The following is a 19866-nucleotide window of genomic DNA, read 5'->3' on the forward strand; positions in this document are numbered from 1 at the left end:
CTTACACAAACCTGATATAATTATAAGGCATTGAATTAGAAGTTAAATCCTATGGTATTTGGCATAAGGAGTGTTATCCTATTTTTTAGAGCAGAGTTTTTCAACAGGGCCTATTGCCACTTTGGGCCTCATAAGTCTTTGTTGTGGGGAGCTGTCCTTTGCATTTGTGGGAGGTTTTGTCTTTATCCCTGGCCTCTACTCAAGATGCCAGTAAGACCCCCTTAGCTGTGACCATCAAAAATGTTTCTAGACATTGACAAATATCCCCTGGGTGGGGGGGATGGGTGGGCAAAATTGCTTTAGAAAGAAGCAAGAAAGCAAAATTACAGAAATAATCTTTCCTTTGTGCATTTTTTGCTGCTTTTAACTTGGGAAAAGCCCCTGATGTGCTGGCAAATTAAACCAATTTTGTAGAGTACAAAAGAATGTATAATATATATCATACCCTGGGGCAGAGCTTAATGGAGTATGAAATGTTGATAAATAATTATTAACCAAATGTGTTGGTTTTTCCAATGGTCGCACAACTCACAGTAGAAACTCAAAATTAATATTAAAAAACAAACCACCACCTTAATCTAATTTATATTTCTGTACATTTTGTTCTAGATTTACTTTTATTTGGTAGAGGATACCAATACCTTCAAGAAGAGTAAAAGACTCAGGCTAGTGATAGCTCTGAGCCCAGACCTGGAACACTTATGTCACAATGTGAGCAAAACCAAAATTCATTAATATAGCATTTCATACAGAGCAATTAATGTTGTGGATGTCTTGATCTTGTGGTGAGAATTCTGAAGAACTGATGGGACTGTGTAGAGTCTACATGACGGCCACAGCAAGTGGTGCTCTTTGATGATTATGGAGTCCTTATGACTGATTCTTGGTATCTTCATTAAATACCAGGGTACATGCCTTCTAGTAATTTAGTAAGCACAGATTACTTACTTCCAGTGAATGCTATCCATCGAGCATATTTTGTAGCTTCTCTCCGCCAGTGGGAAGCCACCAGCAAACCACATGTGACAGTCAATGAAATGATTCCCATGATGATAAAAAACAGTGTGGTGACCCACTCTGGGGGAAGCCGAGGTGGGATGCACGTCCGGTCTCGTCCATGGATTGTTTGACACTGTCGCACGAGGCCCACAGTGAGTGCTCCTGGGGAGATGCAGAAGGTGGGAGTATTTTAATGGGTTTGGCATTTCTGAGAAGTATCCCCCACCAACACTCCTTTAGTCCTTAAATCTTATTTCTGTGTAGGTCACGCAGGCATTTAATTCCACTGAGTCTCACTATTCAGCATTCCATTGTAGTTATACTTAACATACAAAGTGAACTTGAAAAAAAAAAACAAAAAACACCTCACAAAACCCACAAAACACAGTTCTTTCAGTCATTCATTAAACAAATACGTTTCAGAGTACTTTGTATGAGGCAGTGAGTGTTCTGGGCTCCAGGGAAACAACAGTGAACAAGACAGATGGAGCTCCTGGTCTTGCTGAGCTTACACACTAGCCAAAAGAACTGGAACTCTTCTATTCACAGATCCAAGACTCACTGTATATTATCTGATTTTGGATGAGGAGGAAAACACCTTTCAGGAAACTGTAGACAAACTTGAAATACGTCTACTCATAATATATAGGTACAATTAAATAATGGATTAAATATTAGAGCCAATATATTTTATTAAAGTTAAAAGGCCCAAGAACAGGGGTGCCTAGAGGGGGTTGGTTGGTTAAGCATCCAACTCTTGGTTTTGGCTCAGGTCATGATCTCAGGGTCCTGGGACTAAGCCCCACACTGGGCTCTGTATTCAGCACAGAGTCTGCTTGAGATTCTCTCTCCCTCTCCCTCTGGACCTCCCCTGGCTAGCTCTTGTTCTAAAATAAATAAATAAACAAATACATATAAATAAAATCTAAAAAAAGAAAAAGAAAGGTCTAAGAATATTACAATAGAAATACTTTTCAATTAAATTCAAGAAAATGTTGGGAAAACTAGTAGGTTCCTCCCTGTGGTAAGTTCAACAACTCCTGTGCAATGCACAAGTGTTCAGATTGCCAAACCATTACTAGTATGCTTCAGCAGAAAAGCATAAAGTCATTAGTGATAATTTTTCAAATGCCCCTTCTCCCATTTACATAACATGATGGCAATTTTGGTAAAACATTAGGTGCCTATTTTTTTTTAAGATTTAATTTATTTATTTGACAGAAATCACAAGTAGGCAGAGAGGAAGGCAGAGAGAGAGAGGAGGAAGCAGAGTCCCTGCGGAGCAGACAGCCCGATGTGGGACTCGATCCCAAGACCCTGGGATCATGACCTGAGCCGAAGGCAGAGGCCATTAGGTGCTTTTTTTACATAAACATATTCTTGTATCAAATCCAAGGAACTCCTCTATCAAACGTGGGATAAATTAATTTACAGAAAACCAGATAAGGGGAAAATATTTGTTTTATTCTCTTCCCATTAAGAACAATTAAAATGTTACTTTTGAGTGAAAATTGTTTCTTTCTCCCTTTAAAAGCAAGTGCAAATGGGAAAATGTTGCTTAAAACACAAGAAATTTCTGGAACCATTTAAAGCATAACAGATTTCTGCAACTTCTTTTTTTTTTGTTGTCTTATTTTCTCAATTTGAACAAAAATAATGACAATACCAACAACAAAAACATTCGCTCTGCGATCATGACCTTAGCCAAAGGCAGAGGCTTAACCCACTGAGTCATCCAGGCACCCCATCTTAGGTTACTTCTTACTTTCCGTTTATGGACATGACAAAGAGCGTCAGGGCTCAAATTTAACATAACCTCCTGTGCCTGTAGATCTGAGTGGGATTGTTCCTGCTTCCCCTCCTGACTGGCATACCACACCAGGTGAATACAAACAGAACAAGTAAGAAAATGAAAATTAGAGCTATCCCTTCCACAAAGCAAATGGAAATAAGCTGACAGATGTTCGGTTTTAAAAGAATTATGTTCCTGTATTTACAGAAGTCCTTATTACCACAAATTGAGATCAAACACTCTGCAGCTACGTTCTGGAAGAAAAGAAGGCTTAAGCTAGCTGATAGTCATAAGATATGCTGTATATAAGAAAAGCAATTCACAAAATTGTGAATTATTGAATGTCTTTGTGTCCAGCACTGTTATAGTGGTTAGAGATTCCAAAAACTAATACTCTGTCACACTTACAGTGAAAATAGATTTTCCCTAAATAAATTATACAGTCTAGTACAAAGACTCAACATTGTTGCTAAAGTTCTTTTTCATGAGTAAGACTCTAAGTCAACATAGTTTCTTTTCTAGCACAGTCTCATATTTTCCATAAGCTGTCTGGGGAAAGAGATCTGCAAATGTACCTGTGCTGCTACTATTACATCTTGTCAATTCTGGTACTGTTAGTACCCAAACTCACACCAGGTCTTTAAATCTCAACTTTTACCTCAAAGAATTATGTCCCGCTTGTAGATTCAAATCCATTGCTTATGTTGACTTTCCAAGATCTTTTACATCCTCCAAATTCTCTGGACATATCACACAATTGTGTACTTGATTTTTTTTTTTTAAAGATTTTATTTACTTATTGACAGACAGAGATCACAAGTAGGCAGAGAGGCAGGCAGAGAGAGGGGAGGGAAGCAGGCTCCCTGCCAAGCAGAGAGCCCGATGATCCTGGGATCATGACCCGAGCCGAAGGCAGAGGCTTTAACCCACTGAGCCACCCAGGTGCCCCTCGTGTACTTGATTTTAAGGTAATTTCTTTTTATCTCAAACAGAAAATGGGCTTTGAAGGAAGGAACTGACCCCTCTACTTGACTGGTAACCCCCAGAATGGGCTGCAGCAGTGGGCACGAAGCAAGAATTAATAAGCAATTGGTGAACTTAAAAGAATTTAAACGAGCTCGGGACGCCTGGGTGGCTCAGTTGGTTGGACGACTGCCTTCGGCTCAGGTCATGATCCTGGAGTCCCGGGATCGAGTCCCGCATCAGGCTCCCAGCTCCATGGGGAGTCTGCTTCGCTCTCTGACCTTCTCCTCGCTCGTGCTCTCTCTCTCAAATAAATAAATAAAATCTTTAAAAAAAAAAAGAATTTAAACGAGCTGTATTTGAAATCACATAGCATTAAATAGTTTCTTCTACAGACCTTGTCTTGGGGTGATTTCCTAAAGCGCACTAATTAATAATTTAGGCACAAGCTCATTCACTGATTTTTGTTTTGTTTTACCCAACAGGTCTTTTGCTTCTGTAAGGGGCCTGTAATTCCATTTCTCAAACAGCCAATCCATCTTCACCCTGCAGCTGTTTCCTAGGTAACCAATCCAGCCAAATAAAAGACTTGCACACAATAGGAAAAAGGAAACCAGACTAGGAACTACAGCATCTCACAGTAGCTCAGTAGCTCACCTGTATATCATTACACACAAAAGGAAGTCATAATGAGTCTTAGCCTGTTGAGTGGGTATCTTCACCAAAGAGGCTTCTGACTCTCATCATCTATAGATCTAGACACTGCTGAAAAGATTTAACTGAACCAGTCTGAGCATGTCTGTTGCCACAATGAGGATGATTATAAAGCATGTCATCACTACAAGTAAAAGCTGTGCCACAGAAAATCGGAAACACAAGGGCTATAAAGCAGACACACAAACCCAACAGAGTCTGTCAGAGCTAACTGCATCTAGTAAGTGCTTGCCTACCCGGCCACAGAGGGCAGTGGGATCACAGGGTTTCTGAGAAGTCAGGTGTCAGCAGCATTGAGGATCTTGTGGATAGGGAAATACACTTTTTTCCTGCTGTTTTTCATGATTTTATGTCTTTGGTTTTTTACTATGATTTGTCTATGTGTGGCTTAAAATCTACCCTACCTGGAATTTGTTGAGATTCTTCAATGTGCAAATTTAAACTTTTCATCAAATTTGGAGAGATTTCAGTCCTTATTTCTTCAGTTATTCTTTCAACTCCTTTCTTTCTCTTCTCTCCTCCTAGGACTCCCATGATGTATCTGCTGGAAGACCTGGTAATGTCCCGTTGGTCTCTCAGCCGAAGGCAGACACTTAACAACTGAGCCACCCTGTTGCCCACACCCCACTGGTCTCTCAATTGCTCTATTCATTTATTATTATTTTTCTGCTTCTCAGATTGAATCATTTCAATTGACTTGTCTTTGAATTTGCTGAGTCTTCTGCCAACTTTTCATTTCAGTTATTGCTCAGGAATTTTTTTTCTTTATATAATTTCCATCTTTTTATTAGATATTCTCTATGTGATGAGACATTGTTTTCTTGCATTAGGTCTTTATACATGATTTCCTTTATTTTTTGGAATGCACTTACAAGAGCTAAACTTGTACATGTACATTTAAACTCTTTGTCTAGTAACCCCAGTATCTGGGCTTCCTCAGGGGCTGTGTCTACTGACTGCTTTTATTTTTCTTGTGTATAGGCCATACCTCCCTGTTTGTGTGTTTTGTGATTTTTAGTTGAAGACTTAAAAAATGTAAAATATTACAATGTGACAACTATGGAAATCAAATCCTCCCAACCCCAGGGTTTATTGTTGTTACTGCTTACTGACTTTCCTGGAATAGTTCTGTAGAGTTTGGATCATTGCTGTGTCTCTGTTCCATTAGCTTAGTAGTCAGCTAATGGCTAGAATGAGATTTCTTTTTTTTAAGATTTTTTAAAATCATATGTTTGACAGACAGAGCACAAGGTGGCAGGGGCAGAGGGAAAGGGAGAAACAGACTCCCCCTGAGCAGGGAGCCCAATGCTGGACTCGATCCCAGGACTCCAGAATCATCACCTGAGCTGAAGGCAGATGCTTAACTGATTGAGCCACTCAGGTGCTCCTGGAATAAGATTTCTTTAAGTCCTTGAATTGGTGTGTCACTCAGCCTTTTCTCTCTGTGTCTGTTGTAGTACATTTTCACTGGTGCATTAAGCAATTAACAACTCTGCCTTAGTATGCTCTTCCTACTTGCATAGAGCCTCAAGGTTAGCTAGAGGGAAGAGATTAATTAAGACCTTCATAGGTCTTTCCTGGATACGTGAAAAGCCCTAAATATGTGTAGAGCCTTACAGATTCCGAGGGATATGTTGGAGTTTTTCAAAGACTCCTTTGGCCATCCTTTTCCTTTATGTTTTTTAGTTAGTCTTTTGTTAATGTCAAATAATACCACCTCAGCTAAGTACCTGTAATCTTTAAAAATTTTTATTTATTTATTTGAGAGAGAGAGAGAACGCATGAAGGTGGGGGGATGGACAAAGGGAGAGGGACAAGCAGACTCCCCACTGAGCAGGGAGCCTGACAAGAGGGCGGATTCCAGGCCCCTGAGATCACCACCCAGGCCAAAGGCAGATGCTCAACCATCTGAGCCACCTAGGTACCTGCAATGTTAAACAACTACTGCTGATTGTTTTGAACAAATATTCTGGGAGTGAGACTAAGCAAGCTCTGAATCTGGTCAAATAAAGGTAAGGCCTGAGGAGATTTTCAGTGAGCTGACATATCAAATGGTAGCAGTTCTCTGAGGATGGGGCTTTAAGGAACACCAGACCCTCTCGCCTTTCAAGTGGTTGCTGAGCTGCTGGTTTCCACGACTACCAAAGCTGCAAGGCTACTGGCTCTCAAGGCTACTGTGTAGCTGAGGAGAGGTGATGTGTGATCAGCATAACTTAAACTTCCACAAAGCTTGCTGCTCTTGCGAAGATTCAGGTGATTTTCTTAAACAAATGCTTCTTGGATTGCTGTGAACCTCAGTTAATTTCTGAAGTTTTGAAAAAGTTGATCTGACAATTTTACCAGTATTCTCATTGCATTTATGGAGGAGAGGGTTTTCAGAAGTCCGTGGTCCATCATCACAGGGGTTAAACCCAACGCGTCACAATCTGAATCATAGCTTTGACACACCTGGGCAGGTCCCATAATTTTCCTAAACTTCCAGCAGGTTTCTGTGAGCATTAAATAAATGATGAGATAATATTTGTAAGCTACTGCAACTAAATAACTATTACATGTCTTCAGGGAAGTAAAAATTTTTTTTTTAGTTCAAAAATACACAGGGCAGTAGTAGACACAATAATTTAACACAACAGTACACTCATGCAACTCATATTCCAAAATAAAAGGTTGACATCTGATGGTTGCCATGACCGCCAGTCATAAAAAGTACTCAGGACATCACTCCCCTGCCCAACTGCTTTAGTGTCTATGGTTCACGTTGAAGATGAAGCATAAGGTAAGTTCAGACTTGCTGAAATAAAAGCTCTGGGGACAGTCTGTATTTTATAAGAACAGAAAGCTGGGAACATTGAGATTAAGAATGCTTTGCTAATAGAGTGAAATTACAAAATGTTTTGTTAGATAGCAAGTAAACAGAGAATAATCAATAATCTTTTTAGTTTGATTTTCTTTTCCCTCAAACCCCACTGGCTGTTGTATCTCTTCTTTAAAGATTTTTATTTATTTATTGGACAGAGAGAGATCACAAGTAGGCAGAGAGGCAGGCAGAGAGAGAGGAGGAAGCAGGCTCCTCGCTGAGCAGAGAGCCCGATGTGGGGCTTGATCCCAGCACCCTGGGATCATGACCTGAGCCGAAGGCAGAGGCTTTAACCCACTGAGCCACCCAGGTGCCCCAGTATCTCTTCTTAAAATACAACTGTTACCAGCTGTTTGCAAGTAGGACTGTAGTTTGGAGGTCATATCTCATTTTAAAACTGACGAAATCATACCAACACTGTCCTCTCATTGTAGCTTATTCTATTGGCCCTTACTCCATAAACGTGTTCTTCTGTCTAATCCTATAAAAACATTAAGCACAAGATAGCAGTGAATTTCTATTTTAATATCTGCCTTATCAGGGGCCCCTGGGTGGCTCAGTTGGTTAAGTGACTGCTTTTGGCTCAGGTCACGGTCTTGGTCTTGAGAGTCCTAGAATTGAGCCCCGCATGGGGCTCCCTGCTCGGCAGGGAGCCTGCTTCCCCCACTGACCCTCCCCCTTCTCATGCTGGCTCTCTCTCTCTCACAAATAAATAAATAAAATCTTTAAAAAAATAAAATAAAATAAAATCTGCCTTATCAACAAGTACAATAAGGTACCAGAATCTATCCTATTACAATCCTAATCACTGAAGCCCTTAGTATATAATGCATGAAGTCATTAAAGATAAGCTCATCACAATGTTTAAGCTGTCCGTACAATGTTTGAAAAATACATGGAAGAGTATTTATCACGTGATTAACAGTGGATTACTTTGGTTGAACAGGACTAGAAGGTGGAATGGGGCTGAGAACTATTGTACTTTTCATTGTCTTATCTGAGCATAGGTAAATTCATACAATTCTGTCCTTTAAAGAAATGTGCAGGGGGCAAGTGGGTGGCTCAGTGCTTTGCGCCTCTGCCTTCAGCTCAGGTCATGGTCTCGGGGTCCTGGGATTGAGCCCCCACATTGGGTTCTCTGCTCAGTGGGGAGCCTGCTTCCCCCACTCTCTCTGCCTGCCTCTCTGCCTGCTTGTGATCTGTCAAATAAATAAAATCTTAAAAAAAAGATGTGCAGGGAGGGTAGGAGCTATGGTGAATGCTGTGAATTGTGGAAGACTGATGAATCACAGACCTGTACCCCTGAAACAAATAACACATTATATGTTAATTAAAAATATATGCATTCACTTTATTTATTTAAGAGAGGGAGGGGGAAAGGGTGAGGGAGAAAATCTTAAGCAGTCTCCATGCCCAGTGCAGAGCCTGATGTGGGGCTTAATCTCACAACCCTGAAATCATGACCTGAGCTGAAATCAAGAGTAGGATGCTTAACCGTCTGAGCCACCCAGATGCCCCTGTGCATTCACTCTGTATTTTAAAATTCTAAAGTGTTTATAGAGTGTTACATATTAGATTTAAATAAAATGTACTAACTGCACTTACACACTGTGAAATCTTTCAATCATGTATGAATTTAAGCACATGCTCTGGATCTAAAATAAATTAGAGGATGCCAAAGCAATTAGAATAAGGTAAATCAGGTAGAGAACTAAAATAGAATTTAAATTACTGTGTCTACAATTTCTATTCCATTTCAACTCAAGTATCATGAGAAAGCACCGTGGAAGAATCCAGCAGATCATACTGGAATATTCATTGTTTCTTCCCAGAGTGATGTGGCAGAACAAACCCAAAACAATTTTAACATTCATTTCACTAAATGGTTTCCATGTTTTACATGCAGAAGCAAGCTGGTTTAAGGGAGAGGAAACTGGTAAAGGGAACAAAATCAAACAAATTTGGTAGGCCAACTGTTTTTGTGGGCAGAAAAGTTTACAAAAGTATTTTAATAAAAGGGCTGAACATTAATAACTCTACATACAGCCTTCAATCACTAAAAGGTTCATCTGTGGACAATGATCAAGAAGTAAACAAGCAATGCAGCAGACAAAAGTGGCTCACAATCATGCAAGATTCCTGGCCAAAAAGAGCCTTAAAATTAGGAATTTCAGAGCTAGAAAGGATCTCAGAGATCATCAATTCTAATCTCTCCAGTCTAGGGTTTGAAGAACATGGAGGCCCAGACAGGTTAAGTGCTAAGTCCAAGGATACAAAGTAACTAGTAGTGCCAGAACTAAAACCCCGGTTTTCATTAACCACCCCTCAACTATTTCTACCACATGATGCTCACTTCTTGAACACCATTCATTTAATAAAGAATAGCATTCCTAAAAATATCATCAGAAGCATTTAGATTTATATCAGAGCAGACTTAATTACAACTTTGTAAGCACAGAGAGAGTGAGTCTAAGAGGATCCTTCACAGGAGGTCAATACAAAGTGGGAGAAGATATTTTTGTCAGTTCATAGGAGTGACTCCTCTGAGTTTTATTCACTCTAAAATACAGCTTCCTCCCACACCCACACTTCTCGTAAATGTTCAAGGAATACGCCACTCCCAGCTCATCCTCCTTAAAGAAATAACCCAATTTCTTAGTCTCAAGAAAAAAAGATTCCCTGTTTCCTATCTTGAACTTTTTGGTTATTTAAAGACTACTCTCAAACATTACAGTAAACTCATAGTTGTCTTATTTATTTGTATTGTACAGAAAATGTGCACCCCATCACCTTCTTACAAAGAACTTTACAGTGTCAGTCACAATAAATAAATAACTTTCCTGAGGGTATAGCAAAGGTTCCATTGTATGACTTCCAGGTCTGTCAAAATAACTTCTTTTGCTAACTACTTGGTATCTCAACACTAAATAATTCAAAATCTTTTCTTCAATAAATTGTACTTCCTTAATCTACGTAAGTAAAATAATTCTGATTTAAAAAATCACATTTTGGGTGGCCCCTGGGTGGCTCAGTGGGTTAAAGTCTCTGCCTTCGGCTCAGGTCGTGATCCTGGAAGTCCTGGGATCAAGCCCTGCATCGGGTTCTCTGCTCGGCGGGGAACCTGCTTCCCCCCTCTCCCTGCCTGCCCCTCTGCCTACTTGTGAACTCTGTCAGAAGAATAAATAAAATCTTAAAAAAAAAAAATTACATTTTAAACTATTTAGTCACATATTCATTGACCTAACTGGGAGCTATCATACCACAGTGGTAGGGATTCAGGCTCTGGATTCAGATTCCAGGCGCACCATTTGCTGGCAGTGAGATTTCAGGCAAATTATTTAACCTCTGTGTGCCTCAGTTTCCTCAACTGTAAATGAGGATAAAAACAAAATGATCTCATAGTGTTTTACAGATTATGAGGGGGAATATGTGTAAAGCACTTAGAACAAATGCCTGGTACTGAGTAATAAGTTGGTAAATGTTAATTATTATTAATGAGGGGTGCCTGGGTAGCTCAGTCATTTGGGCATCTGCCTCTGGCTCAGATCATGGTCCCAGGGTTCTGGGATCGAGCCCCACATCAGGCTCCCTGCTCAGTGGGAAGCCTGCTTCTCCTTCTCCCTCCCCCACTGCTTCTGTTCCCTCTTTCACTGTGTCTCTCTCTGACAAATAAATAAAATCTTTAAAAAATAAGTAAATAAGTATTATTAATGATATACTGCTTTCACCAAAAGTATGTATTTTTACTTTAAGGAAACAATCTGTGGGATTCCACCTTCTTTTTAAATTTATTGTTCTCTCTTGGGTTTAGATGAAAAATATTATTACAAGTGTTTAATTTGTGTAGATCTACTGAATTATTTAAAAATGAATCAGAGTTGTAAAAGCTTAGAGTCTAGAAAATGCAAGGAAAGCAAGTTTAACACTGAAATGACTGTTATTCTGTGTTGTTAGCAGAGTCCCTTAATTATAAAAGAGGATGGATTTAAGAATGGAGAGTTTTCGAGAACGGCAAAAGTTCTGATTCTGACAGCTGCTCTTGTATTTAATCTTTATGAGGAGTTTGTATTCTCACCGTAATTATATTTGGCTTCAGACTGAAAATGTAAACTGATATCTCCCTCAATTTCCAACATCAGAAAACACTACCTAAGCTTTCACAGAAATATATAACATTACATATGTGGTAAGTTGTGAACTCCTAAGCAAAGACATCGTGGTCTAAGGAAACCATACATTAGAGAAGGTCTCTGCTGAATTTGAAAAGCCTGGCACTATGCCATGAGATACTCTTGACTTTTCTGTCTAGGTCTAGGAGACATAGTGCACTATGCCAAGCTTTCCTTCATTCAGCAGATACTTAGCACATGTTCTATGCAACACAATGTGGGAAGTATGAAGAGAAACACGGACATTATCCTTTTATTTCCAGAGGTTATAATATATACAGAGAGCTAAGATGAACACTCAAAGAAAATTACAAAGCATAATTGTGAGGTGACAGAAAATATATATATTGGTCTCTTCCTCTGAGCCCCTAAAATCCCTGTAATTTCCAAAGTGGTAAGAACACTAGGACCATCTATATTCTTATATTGGTCTTTGACCTTTGTTCCTGACACAGGGCTCCTGAAACCTTTGTAAATTCCTGGGTGATAAGAGTGTCTTTTGTTCTAATGAGGCAACTCATTAGATTCCTGGGTGAGGGCTAGTCACCTGCCACCCCACCCGTTCTCTTGAGAAAAGGTATGAAAATGAGTTAATGATCAATCGCGCCTATGTGATGAAGCATCCCTAAAATCTCAAAAGTACAGGGTTTGGAAAGCTTCCAAGTTGATAGTGGAAGAGAAGCATGCGCAGAGAGATCATGGAGGCTCCATGGCCCTTCCCACATCCCTTGCCCTGTGCATTTCTTCCATCTGGATGTTCACCTATATCCTTTATATATCCTGTGCTCTTTTATAATAAACTGGTAAGCCAAAGTGAGCGTTTCCCTGAGTTCTGTGAGCCACTCTAGTAAATGAATCGAACCCAAGGAGGGAGTCACTGGAACGTCCAATTTTTAGCCAATAACCACAGGTGACAGCCTGGGCCTGCGACTGGCAACTGAAGTGTCTGTGCGGGAGGTGGAGTGGAAGGGGCAGTCTTCTGAGACGGAGGCCCCCACTTTTTTAAGATTTTATTCATTTATTCATGAGAGACAGAGAGAGAGAGGCAAAGGCAGAGGGAGAAGCAGGCTTCCTGCTCCCGCTTCCGATGTGGGACTCGATCCCATAGGACTTTGGGATCATGACCTGTGCCCAAGGCAGAGGCTTAACCATCTGAGCCAACCAGGTACCTGAGAATGAGTCCTTTACCTGTGGGATCTAACACTGTCTTTGGATGGTGTCAGAACTGATTAAAGTTGTAGGACACCTGGTTGGTGTCACAGAGAATTGCCTATTGTGAGGGGAGAAGCCTTTATACATTTGGTGACCAGATGTGTCAGAAATGAAGTGTGCTGTGAGAAGTAAATGAAACTCACAGGAAAAACAGACATGGAAGGGAAGAACTGGGTTTTTGCCTACACAGGAAGGAAAAACCCGAGTTTTACCTTTGTAACAATAGATAGCAGGATGTGATCTAATGCCAAGAGAATTGTGCTGCATAGTGAGACTAGGAAGCGGGAGATAAGCGCTCTATCCACAGGCACATTCTTCATGGAATTTTGAGCAAGAAACTTCACTTCTTTAGGTCTATGCCGCATTTTACAAATGAATTATTTGCTAAGGGGCTCCTGATAACTCTTCACATTGTTTACATTAGCTTTATTGAGGTATACTTTAGATACAATGAAATTTGCCATTTTATGTGTATAATTCAATGAGTTTTGACAACTGTACGTCACTTCAGTCATGACACAGACTATCACCACAAAAAATTCCCTCATAATCCTTTGCAGTCAATCCCTTTCCTGCAAGCTCCCAAGATAGACTTGCTTTCTATTACTAGAGTTTTGTCTCTTACAGAGTTTCCCATAAACAGAATCATACGTTGTTTGCTTTTATGAATAAAGCAGCTACAAACTACAAACCTTTGCATACCGGTCTTTGAACAGACACGTGTGGTGGTGTGGGTAGGCATCAGCCTATCCACTGAGGCCCTGAATAAAACAAAAGGCTAAGGAAGGAGGAATTCACCCTTTTCCTTTCCTTTACAGATACTTTCCCTTAGTCTTGCTTTTAATTTTTTTTTTTTTTTAAAAGTAAACTCCATGTCCTATGGGGCTCAAACTCACGACCCCAAATCAAAAATCACAAGCTCTACTGACTGTGCCAGCCAGGCACGTGTTGCCTTTAAATTTTCTTAACGGTGGTTTTTGAAGGATAAATGTTTTAAGTTTGACAGAGTCCAACTTACCAATTTCTTATCCTACCTTCTATGACTACTTAGCAGTGGAGGGAGAATATCCATCCTACTGTTTTAATCCCAAACTGAGACCTAAGTAATCAGAGACTATATCAGGTAAGGCACCAGAAAACTTTCATTGTTTTTAAAGCTGTCTATAAGGAGATTACCATTGGCTCACGGAAAAAAGACTGCTTAGGAGAACTCAATTTTCCTTATTACATCTGAAAAGATAGCTAAAAATGATATTTCTTCAACTACTTAAAGAACAAATACACTGGGGCGCCTGGGTGGCTCAGTTGGTTGAGCAACTGTCTTTGGCTCAGGTCATGATCCCAGAGTACAGGATCGAGTCCCGCATCGGGCTCCCAGCTCCGTGGGGAGTCTGCTTCTCCCTCTGACCTTCTCCCCTCTCATGCTCTCTCTCACTTTCTCTCTCAAATAAATAAAATCTTAAAAAAAATAAAATAAAAAAGAATACATTTTAAGAATAGCTCTTTATTCCTTATTTAAACAAAACTCAGTCTAATTCAGATGCTTAGAAATTATCAACTGCATTACTTTTGGAAGATTAACTCATTGCAAAATCTAGTCACTGAGTAAATAAGAGATAACAAATGAAGAATAATAACGACAGATAACAAAAAAAAAATAATGACAGATAACATCTGGCAAGAGGGAGAGGGTTATTATATCACAGCAAACCTCAGTTGAAACAACCAAGGATATTACAAAGTACATTCTTATAAAACCAAACCTTGTCAATAATAAAATTATAAAGACTATCATCAATGATCTTCAAGTTCACTCCCAAGATACCTTTTGTATCTTCACATTCTTTCTAGGGAATCTCAATTAGATTAACAGATTCAATTATCACCTATAAGCCAATGACTCACATATTTTTTCCTGGTTGAGAATGCTTAAGATCTACTCTCTTAGCGAATTTCAAGTACACAATAGAGTATTAGAAACTACAGTCATCATGCTGAATATTAGATCCTAAGAACTTACTCATCGGATAACTGAAAGTTTGTAACTTTTTATCAACACCACCCTCTTTCCCTCCCTGCCCTCCCACCCTTGGCAACTACCATTCCACTCTGTTTCTAGAAGTGGATTTGAGCTACAGATATTTTATCTTAGATATTTTGAGAACTCCTGCTCTAGAGATAGGTTTTCTTTCAATACTTGCTTCTAATCAAAGATATGATCCGACCTAAAGAGAAACACCCGATTACATTTGGCAAGAAAGATGTTTCTTAAACACTCTTATTTCCTTTTGAAGTTTAATAGTTTAAATAACCAAGAATCTGGTGCTGATACTTCTTGGACAATTCTATCTCTGGTTTTGTAGCAGCTTAAAAGCAACCATTATCTAGGTCCTTGAGAACTAATGAAGTATGTTGTTTACAGGCCACAAAAGACAGAAAGTTGACAGAACACACCCAAGTACAACTTAATGAAATTAATTTCACTTGCACTAGTTTAAGAGGGATTTTCCTTTTAACTTCCAAAATTAAGGTCAGTGTTTGAAAAAATACTTCCATAGAGTGCTTTCCAAGGTGAATTTTCTAGCCACAAAATAGATAAATCAATCAATAGAACAGAATCAAACACACCTCAGCAGACCAACTACATACAAGATGGCTCTAGAAACCAATGGAAAGAATGGACAATTTAGTAAATTTGGATTATCAACTTGCTATTTAGAAAAGAAGAAATGAATTAATGCACTGAAATAAAATGGGAGATGAATATAAAAATTAAAATCACTGAAGTTAAAAAAAAAAAAGGGAGGGACGCCTGGGTGGCTCAGTTGGTTAAGCAGCTGCCTTCGGCTCAGGTCATGATCCCAGCGTCCTGGGATCGAGTCCCACATCGGGCTCCTTGCTCGGCAGGGAGCCTGCTTCTCTCTCTGCCTGCCTCTCTGCCTGCCTGTGCTCCCTCTCTCTCCCTCTCTCTCTGACAAATAAATAAATAAAATCTTAAAAAAAAAAAAAAAAGGGAAAATACTTGAGTTGTCTGTGTGGTCTTAAAAACAGAGAAGACCTTTCTGTCTATATATGTAAAGTCAGACTCTATTAATTTAAAAAAAACCATTATTGTAATTTAAAGGTAAACAATAGATTCTCCCTCTTCCTCTGGCCCCCTCACCTGCTCATGCTTGCTCTCTCAAAGAAATAAATAAAATCTTATAGAAACATGCATAAAACAAGGTAATATAATGACTGGTTGACAGAATGTGACCAGAGACTCCAAGGAACGTAACCCTGTATTTCCTCTAGGGACAATGATCCAATATTTACTAAATCAGCATTCACAGTGACTTTACAGAACATAACTACCAAAAGAGAATATGTCTTAAGATTTATGTTAGCCAGGGTTCTTTAAAAATAGAGCAATAAAATCACTGCACAGCTCTCCTGTGTATTCTAATCCCATATCCCTCAGCTTCCTGCTTCTCATGGTGATGATACAGCTGTTTCAACTTCCCTTAACTCGAATTTTTCTTCACAGGGCCCTCCAAAGGAATTAAATCAGAATGAGTTACTATTGACACTCAAAAGACTTAAAATTTTATTCCATGAATGATCCTTTGGACAGCCTGAACCTGCACTAATATGATACCCACTAGTATTGAGTACTTGAGATGTATCTGCTACAAAAAAAAATTTTTTTAACACTAAGTAATGCGTTTAAATTTACTGTCACCCTCTTAGCATAAGAAATCTTTTTAAGAAATGCAAAGGGCAGACACTTTTTTGGGGCGGGATCCAATAACTAATCATTTTTATCAGTTTCCATATATCTTTACTACCTATCAACACCCACAACCAGACAATTTATAAAAATTATGAAGATCTAGCACCAAAACTGCCTTTCTTATACCTTTCCCACTCTGGTAAGGTGACACCAGAAAACATGTTCATTTTTCTAAAATACCCAAACTTGGCACTATGAATTAACTACCAACATGTTAGAATCATGACTACGCATAAAGACTACAGAGAAGAGCTGATTCTTTCATTTAGTTATATTATTGCTATTAAACATAAGCTCATCAAGATAATGCACAGGAAGTTGCCAAAATGTGTGAAAAATTATCCTTAACATGAGGGTCATGAAAAGTAGAACAGACCTCTGGTCGGGAGTATTGTAAGGTACAGAACAAGTCTGCTGGGGCTGTGGCCCTAACTAGCTCTGTAACCTCACGCATGTTACTGATATCTGTGACCACTTTCTCCATCTGTAAACTGGGGATAATAAACAGTACCCACCTCACAGGGCTGGGGGAAATTACTAAATAAGTTTATTCTTGCAGGAAGCTTAGAACAATGCCTGGCACACAGATGTGCTTAATAAATTAGGTGTTGTTCCAGCAAACCATAGAAGTATCTTTCAAGTTGTAGTAAGGTAAATTTTAGATACTTTATACCTTGTACAGTAAATTTATGAAGTTCATGATTCCATGAAGTAGGTCAAGCTAAAAACATAAAAAAAAAAAAAAAGGTGTATGGGACGCCTGGGTGGCGCAGTTGGTTGGACGACTGCCTTCGGCTCAGGGCGTGATCCTGGAGTCCCGGGATCGAGTCCCACATCAGGCTCCCAGCTCCATGGGGAGTCTGCTTCGCTCTCTGACCTTCTCCTCGCTCATGCTCTCTCTGTCTCTCTCAAATAAATAAATAAAATCTTTAAAAAAAAAAAAAAGGTGTAAATCTGCAAGTGATGGAATAATGATGAATAACCAAGAGGAACTGTTTCCTGGTCTATCCCTCACTTTGAAAAATGTCAGGTAACTGCTTAAGTGGTTCTACCAGCCCTGCCACCTAACTGAACAGCAGCCAGATGCTGCACAGTACTGCTTATGTTCCTCCTTTGTCCACTCTGCTGCATCCCCCACAGCAGCTGCTTCAGACCTTTCCACACTCCTCAAATTCTCTAATGCCTGCCCAGAGTAGATAACCTTTATTCCCACTTGCAGGAAAAAATCAAGGTCATGCAAATGAAGCAACCTTATTTTGCCCTCTTCTCCACCTCAAACCCTCTCTTAAGTTCAGTGCATCATCGCCAAACTTCTCTGTACCATCTCTCTGTTTATTTTAAAATCTTTTTAATTTCAGTTTTATTGAGATATAATTGATATATCCAATTTTTTTTTTTTTTAAGTAAACTCTATGCTCGATGTGGGGCTTGAACTCACGACCCAAAGAGAGAGTTGCATGCGTTTCTGACTGAGCCAGCCAGGTGCCCCTCTTCACAGTTTGTTTGTTTTTAAGATTATTTATTTATTTGACAGAGAGAGAGAGATCACAAGTAGGCAGAGAGAGAGGGGGAAGCAGCCTCCCTGATGAGCAGGGAGCCCAATGTGGGGCTCGATCCCAGGACCCTGGGATCATGACCTGAGACGAAGGCAGAGGCTTTAACCACCCAGGCGCCCCTTCACAGTTTATTTTAAAGAAGATGAACTCCTTCTCCTTCCCAAACTCCCTTACCCTTCATTTTTCAGAAACCTCATTCCCTTCCTTCCCCTTTCTTCTGCCTTCAATCGTCACTCCTTGGACCAGTGTTGGAGTGTGCTTCTAGTAAATTTAACTACATCAGAATCTTCTGGAGGTAGGGTGGAGTGGGGCGGGGTGGGGTAGGGTGGGTGTGTATGTGTTTCAGAGGTGGGACACTGGTTTAAAATGCTGACACAGGTAACCCTTATTTAAAAAAAAAAAATTTTTTTTAATTTATTTAACAGACAGAGATCACAAGTAGGCGGAGAGGCAGGCAGAGAGAGAGGGGGAAGCAGGCTCCCTGCTCAGCAGAGAGCCTGATGCGGGGCTCGATCCCAGGACCCTGGGACCATGACCTGAGCCGAAGGCAGAGGCTTAACTCACTAAGCCACCCAGGCGCCCCAGGTAACTCTTATTTTTAAAAATTTTGCATTATACCACTTCACTTTAATAAAAATAACCTACATTAGTACTTGTTTTCACTAATGAGAAGAAATCCAAAAAGGACTTTTGCTTTTACAACAGAAGGTGAAAAGTGAAAAAAGTGTTCGGTGCTGGTTTTGTAGCAAGCCATTATAGAAGCAGCACTCACCCCAAACTATACTCCGCATCTCAGCATCAAGCCACCACAGCTTTGAATTGTGTCTGTGAGCATCTGTGCTTTACCTCACCTTTGTGCATCTGTTAGCAAAATGGGACTTAAGATATCAGAAAAGCCTGGTATTTATTTGTATTTATTTTTAAAGATTTTATTTATTTATTTGACAGAGAGAAAGCACAAGCAGGGGGAACGGCAGGGAGAGGGACAAGCAGGCTACCCATGGAGCAGGGAGCCTGAAGGGGGCTGATCCCAGGATCTGGGATCAATACCTGAGCTGAAGACAGACGCTTAACTGACTGAGCCACCCAGGCGCCCCAAGACTATAATTTTTTTTAGGTCTAGGAAGACTCAAAATTTTTTCTAGTTAAATCAGTGGTAATGGCTTCTTCACTTTATACTATTTCAGCTTACGAAAGGTTTCTTAACAATGTTCTACCTTCAGATAGCAGGGGAAACCTGTATCTGGTCTCCACACCCACTGAATCAGATTCCCTAGATGCGGTGCCAGCAACTTGCATTGCTAACAAAATCCTCTTCCTATTCTTGTACATACTAAAAATTGACAACTGTCTTGGACTATGGATCTTTCTTCTCTCTCCCTAAAAATATGCTTATGTCTTTATATAAAAAAAACAAACAAAGCAAACTACATTTACCTTAAAAATTTTTTTTAAAGATTTTATTTATTTATTTGTGAGAGAGAGAGAGAGAGAATGTGTGTGCGTGTGTGTGTGTGTGCAAGTGCTCAAGCAGGCAGAGTGGCAGGCAGACACGGAGAGAGAAGCAGACTCCCTGCCGAACAAGGAACCCAACACAGGGCTTGATCCCAGGATCCTAGAATCATGACCTGAGCCGAAGGCAGCGGCTTAACCAACTGAGCCACCCAGGTGTCCCTAAATTTCCTTTAAATGACTATCTCAGATAACTACATTGCATTGCCTCTATTACTTTGGCTCTTAAGGGGAAATTTATGTCATCTACTCATTCCTCACACCCTTTGTATTAGGACCTAGACTTCACGGCTCTGTGTATGTTGTCTTTTCCAAGATCA

General features: G+C 39.9%; 1 protein-coding gene across 1 annotated transcript in view; it reads right to left on the minus strand.

The window, feature by feature from the left end:
* The window catches only part of MOSMO (modulator of smoothened), a 60543-nt gene that overhangs the window by 5289 nt on the left and 35388 nt on the right, over window positions 1-19866 (minus strand). Inside the window, exon 2 of the mRNA XM_044233038.1 lies at window positions 949-1161. Coding sequence (XP_044088973.1) covers window positions 949-1161 — 213 coding nt within the window. The remainder of the gene's footprint in view (window positions 1-948; window positions 1162-19866) is intronic.

Source organism: Neovison vison, chromosome 14 (assembly GCF_020171115.1).
Source record: "Neovison vison isolate M4711 chromosome 14, ASM_NN_V1, whole genome shotgun sequence".
NCBI lineage: Eukaryota > Metazoa > Chordata > Mammalia > Carnivora > Mustelidae > Neogale > Neogale vison.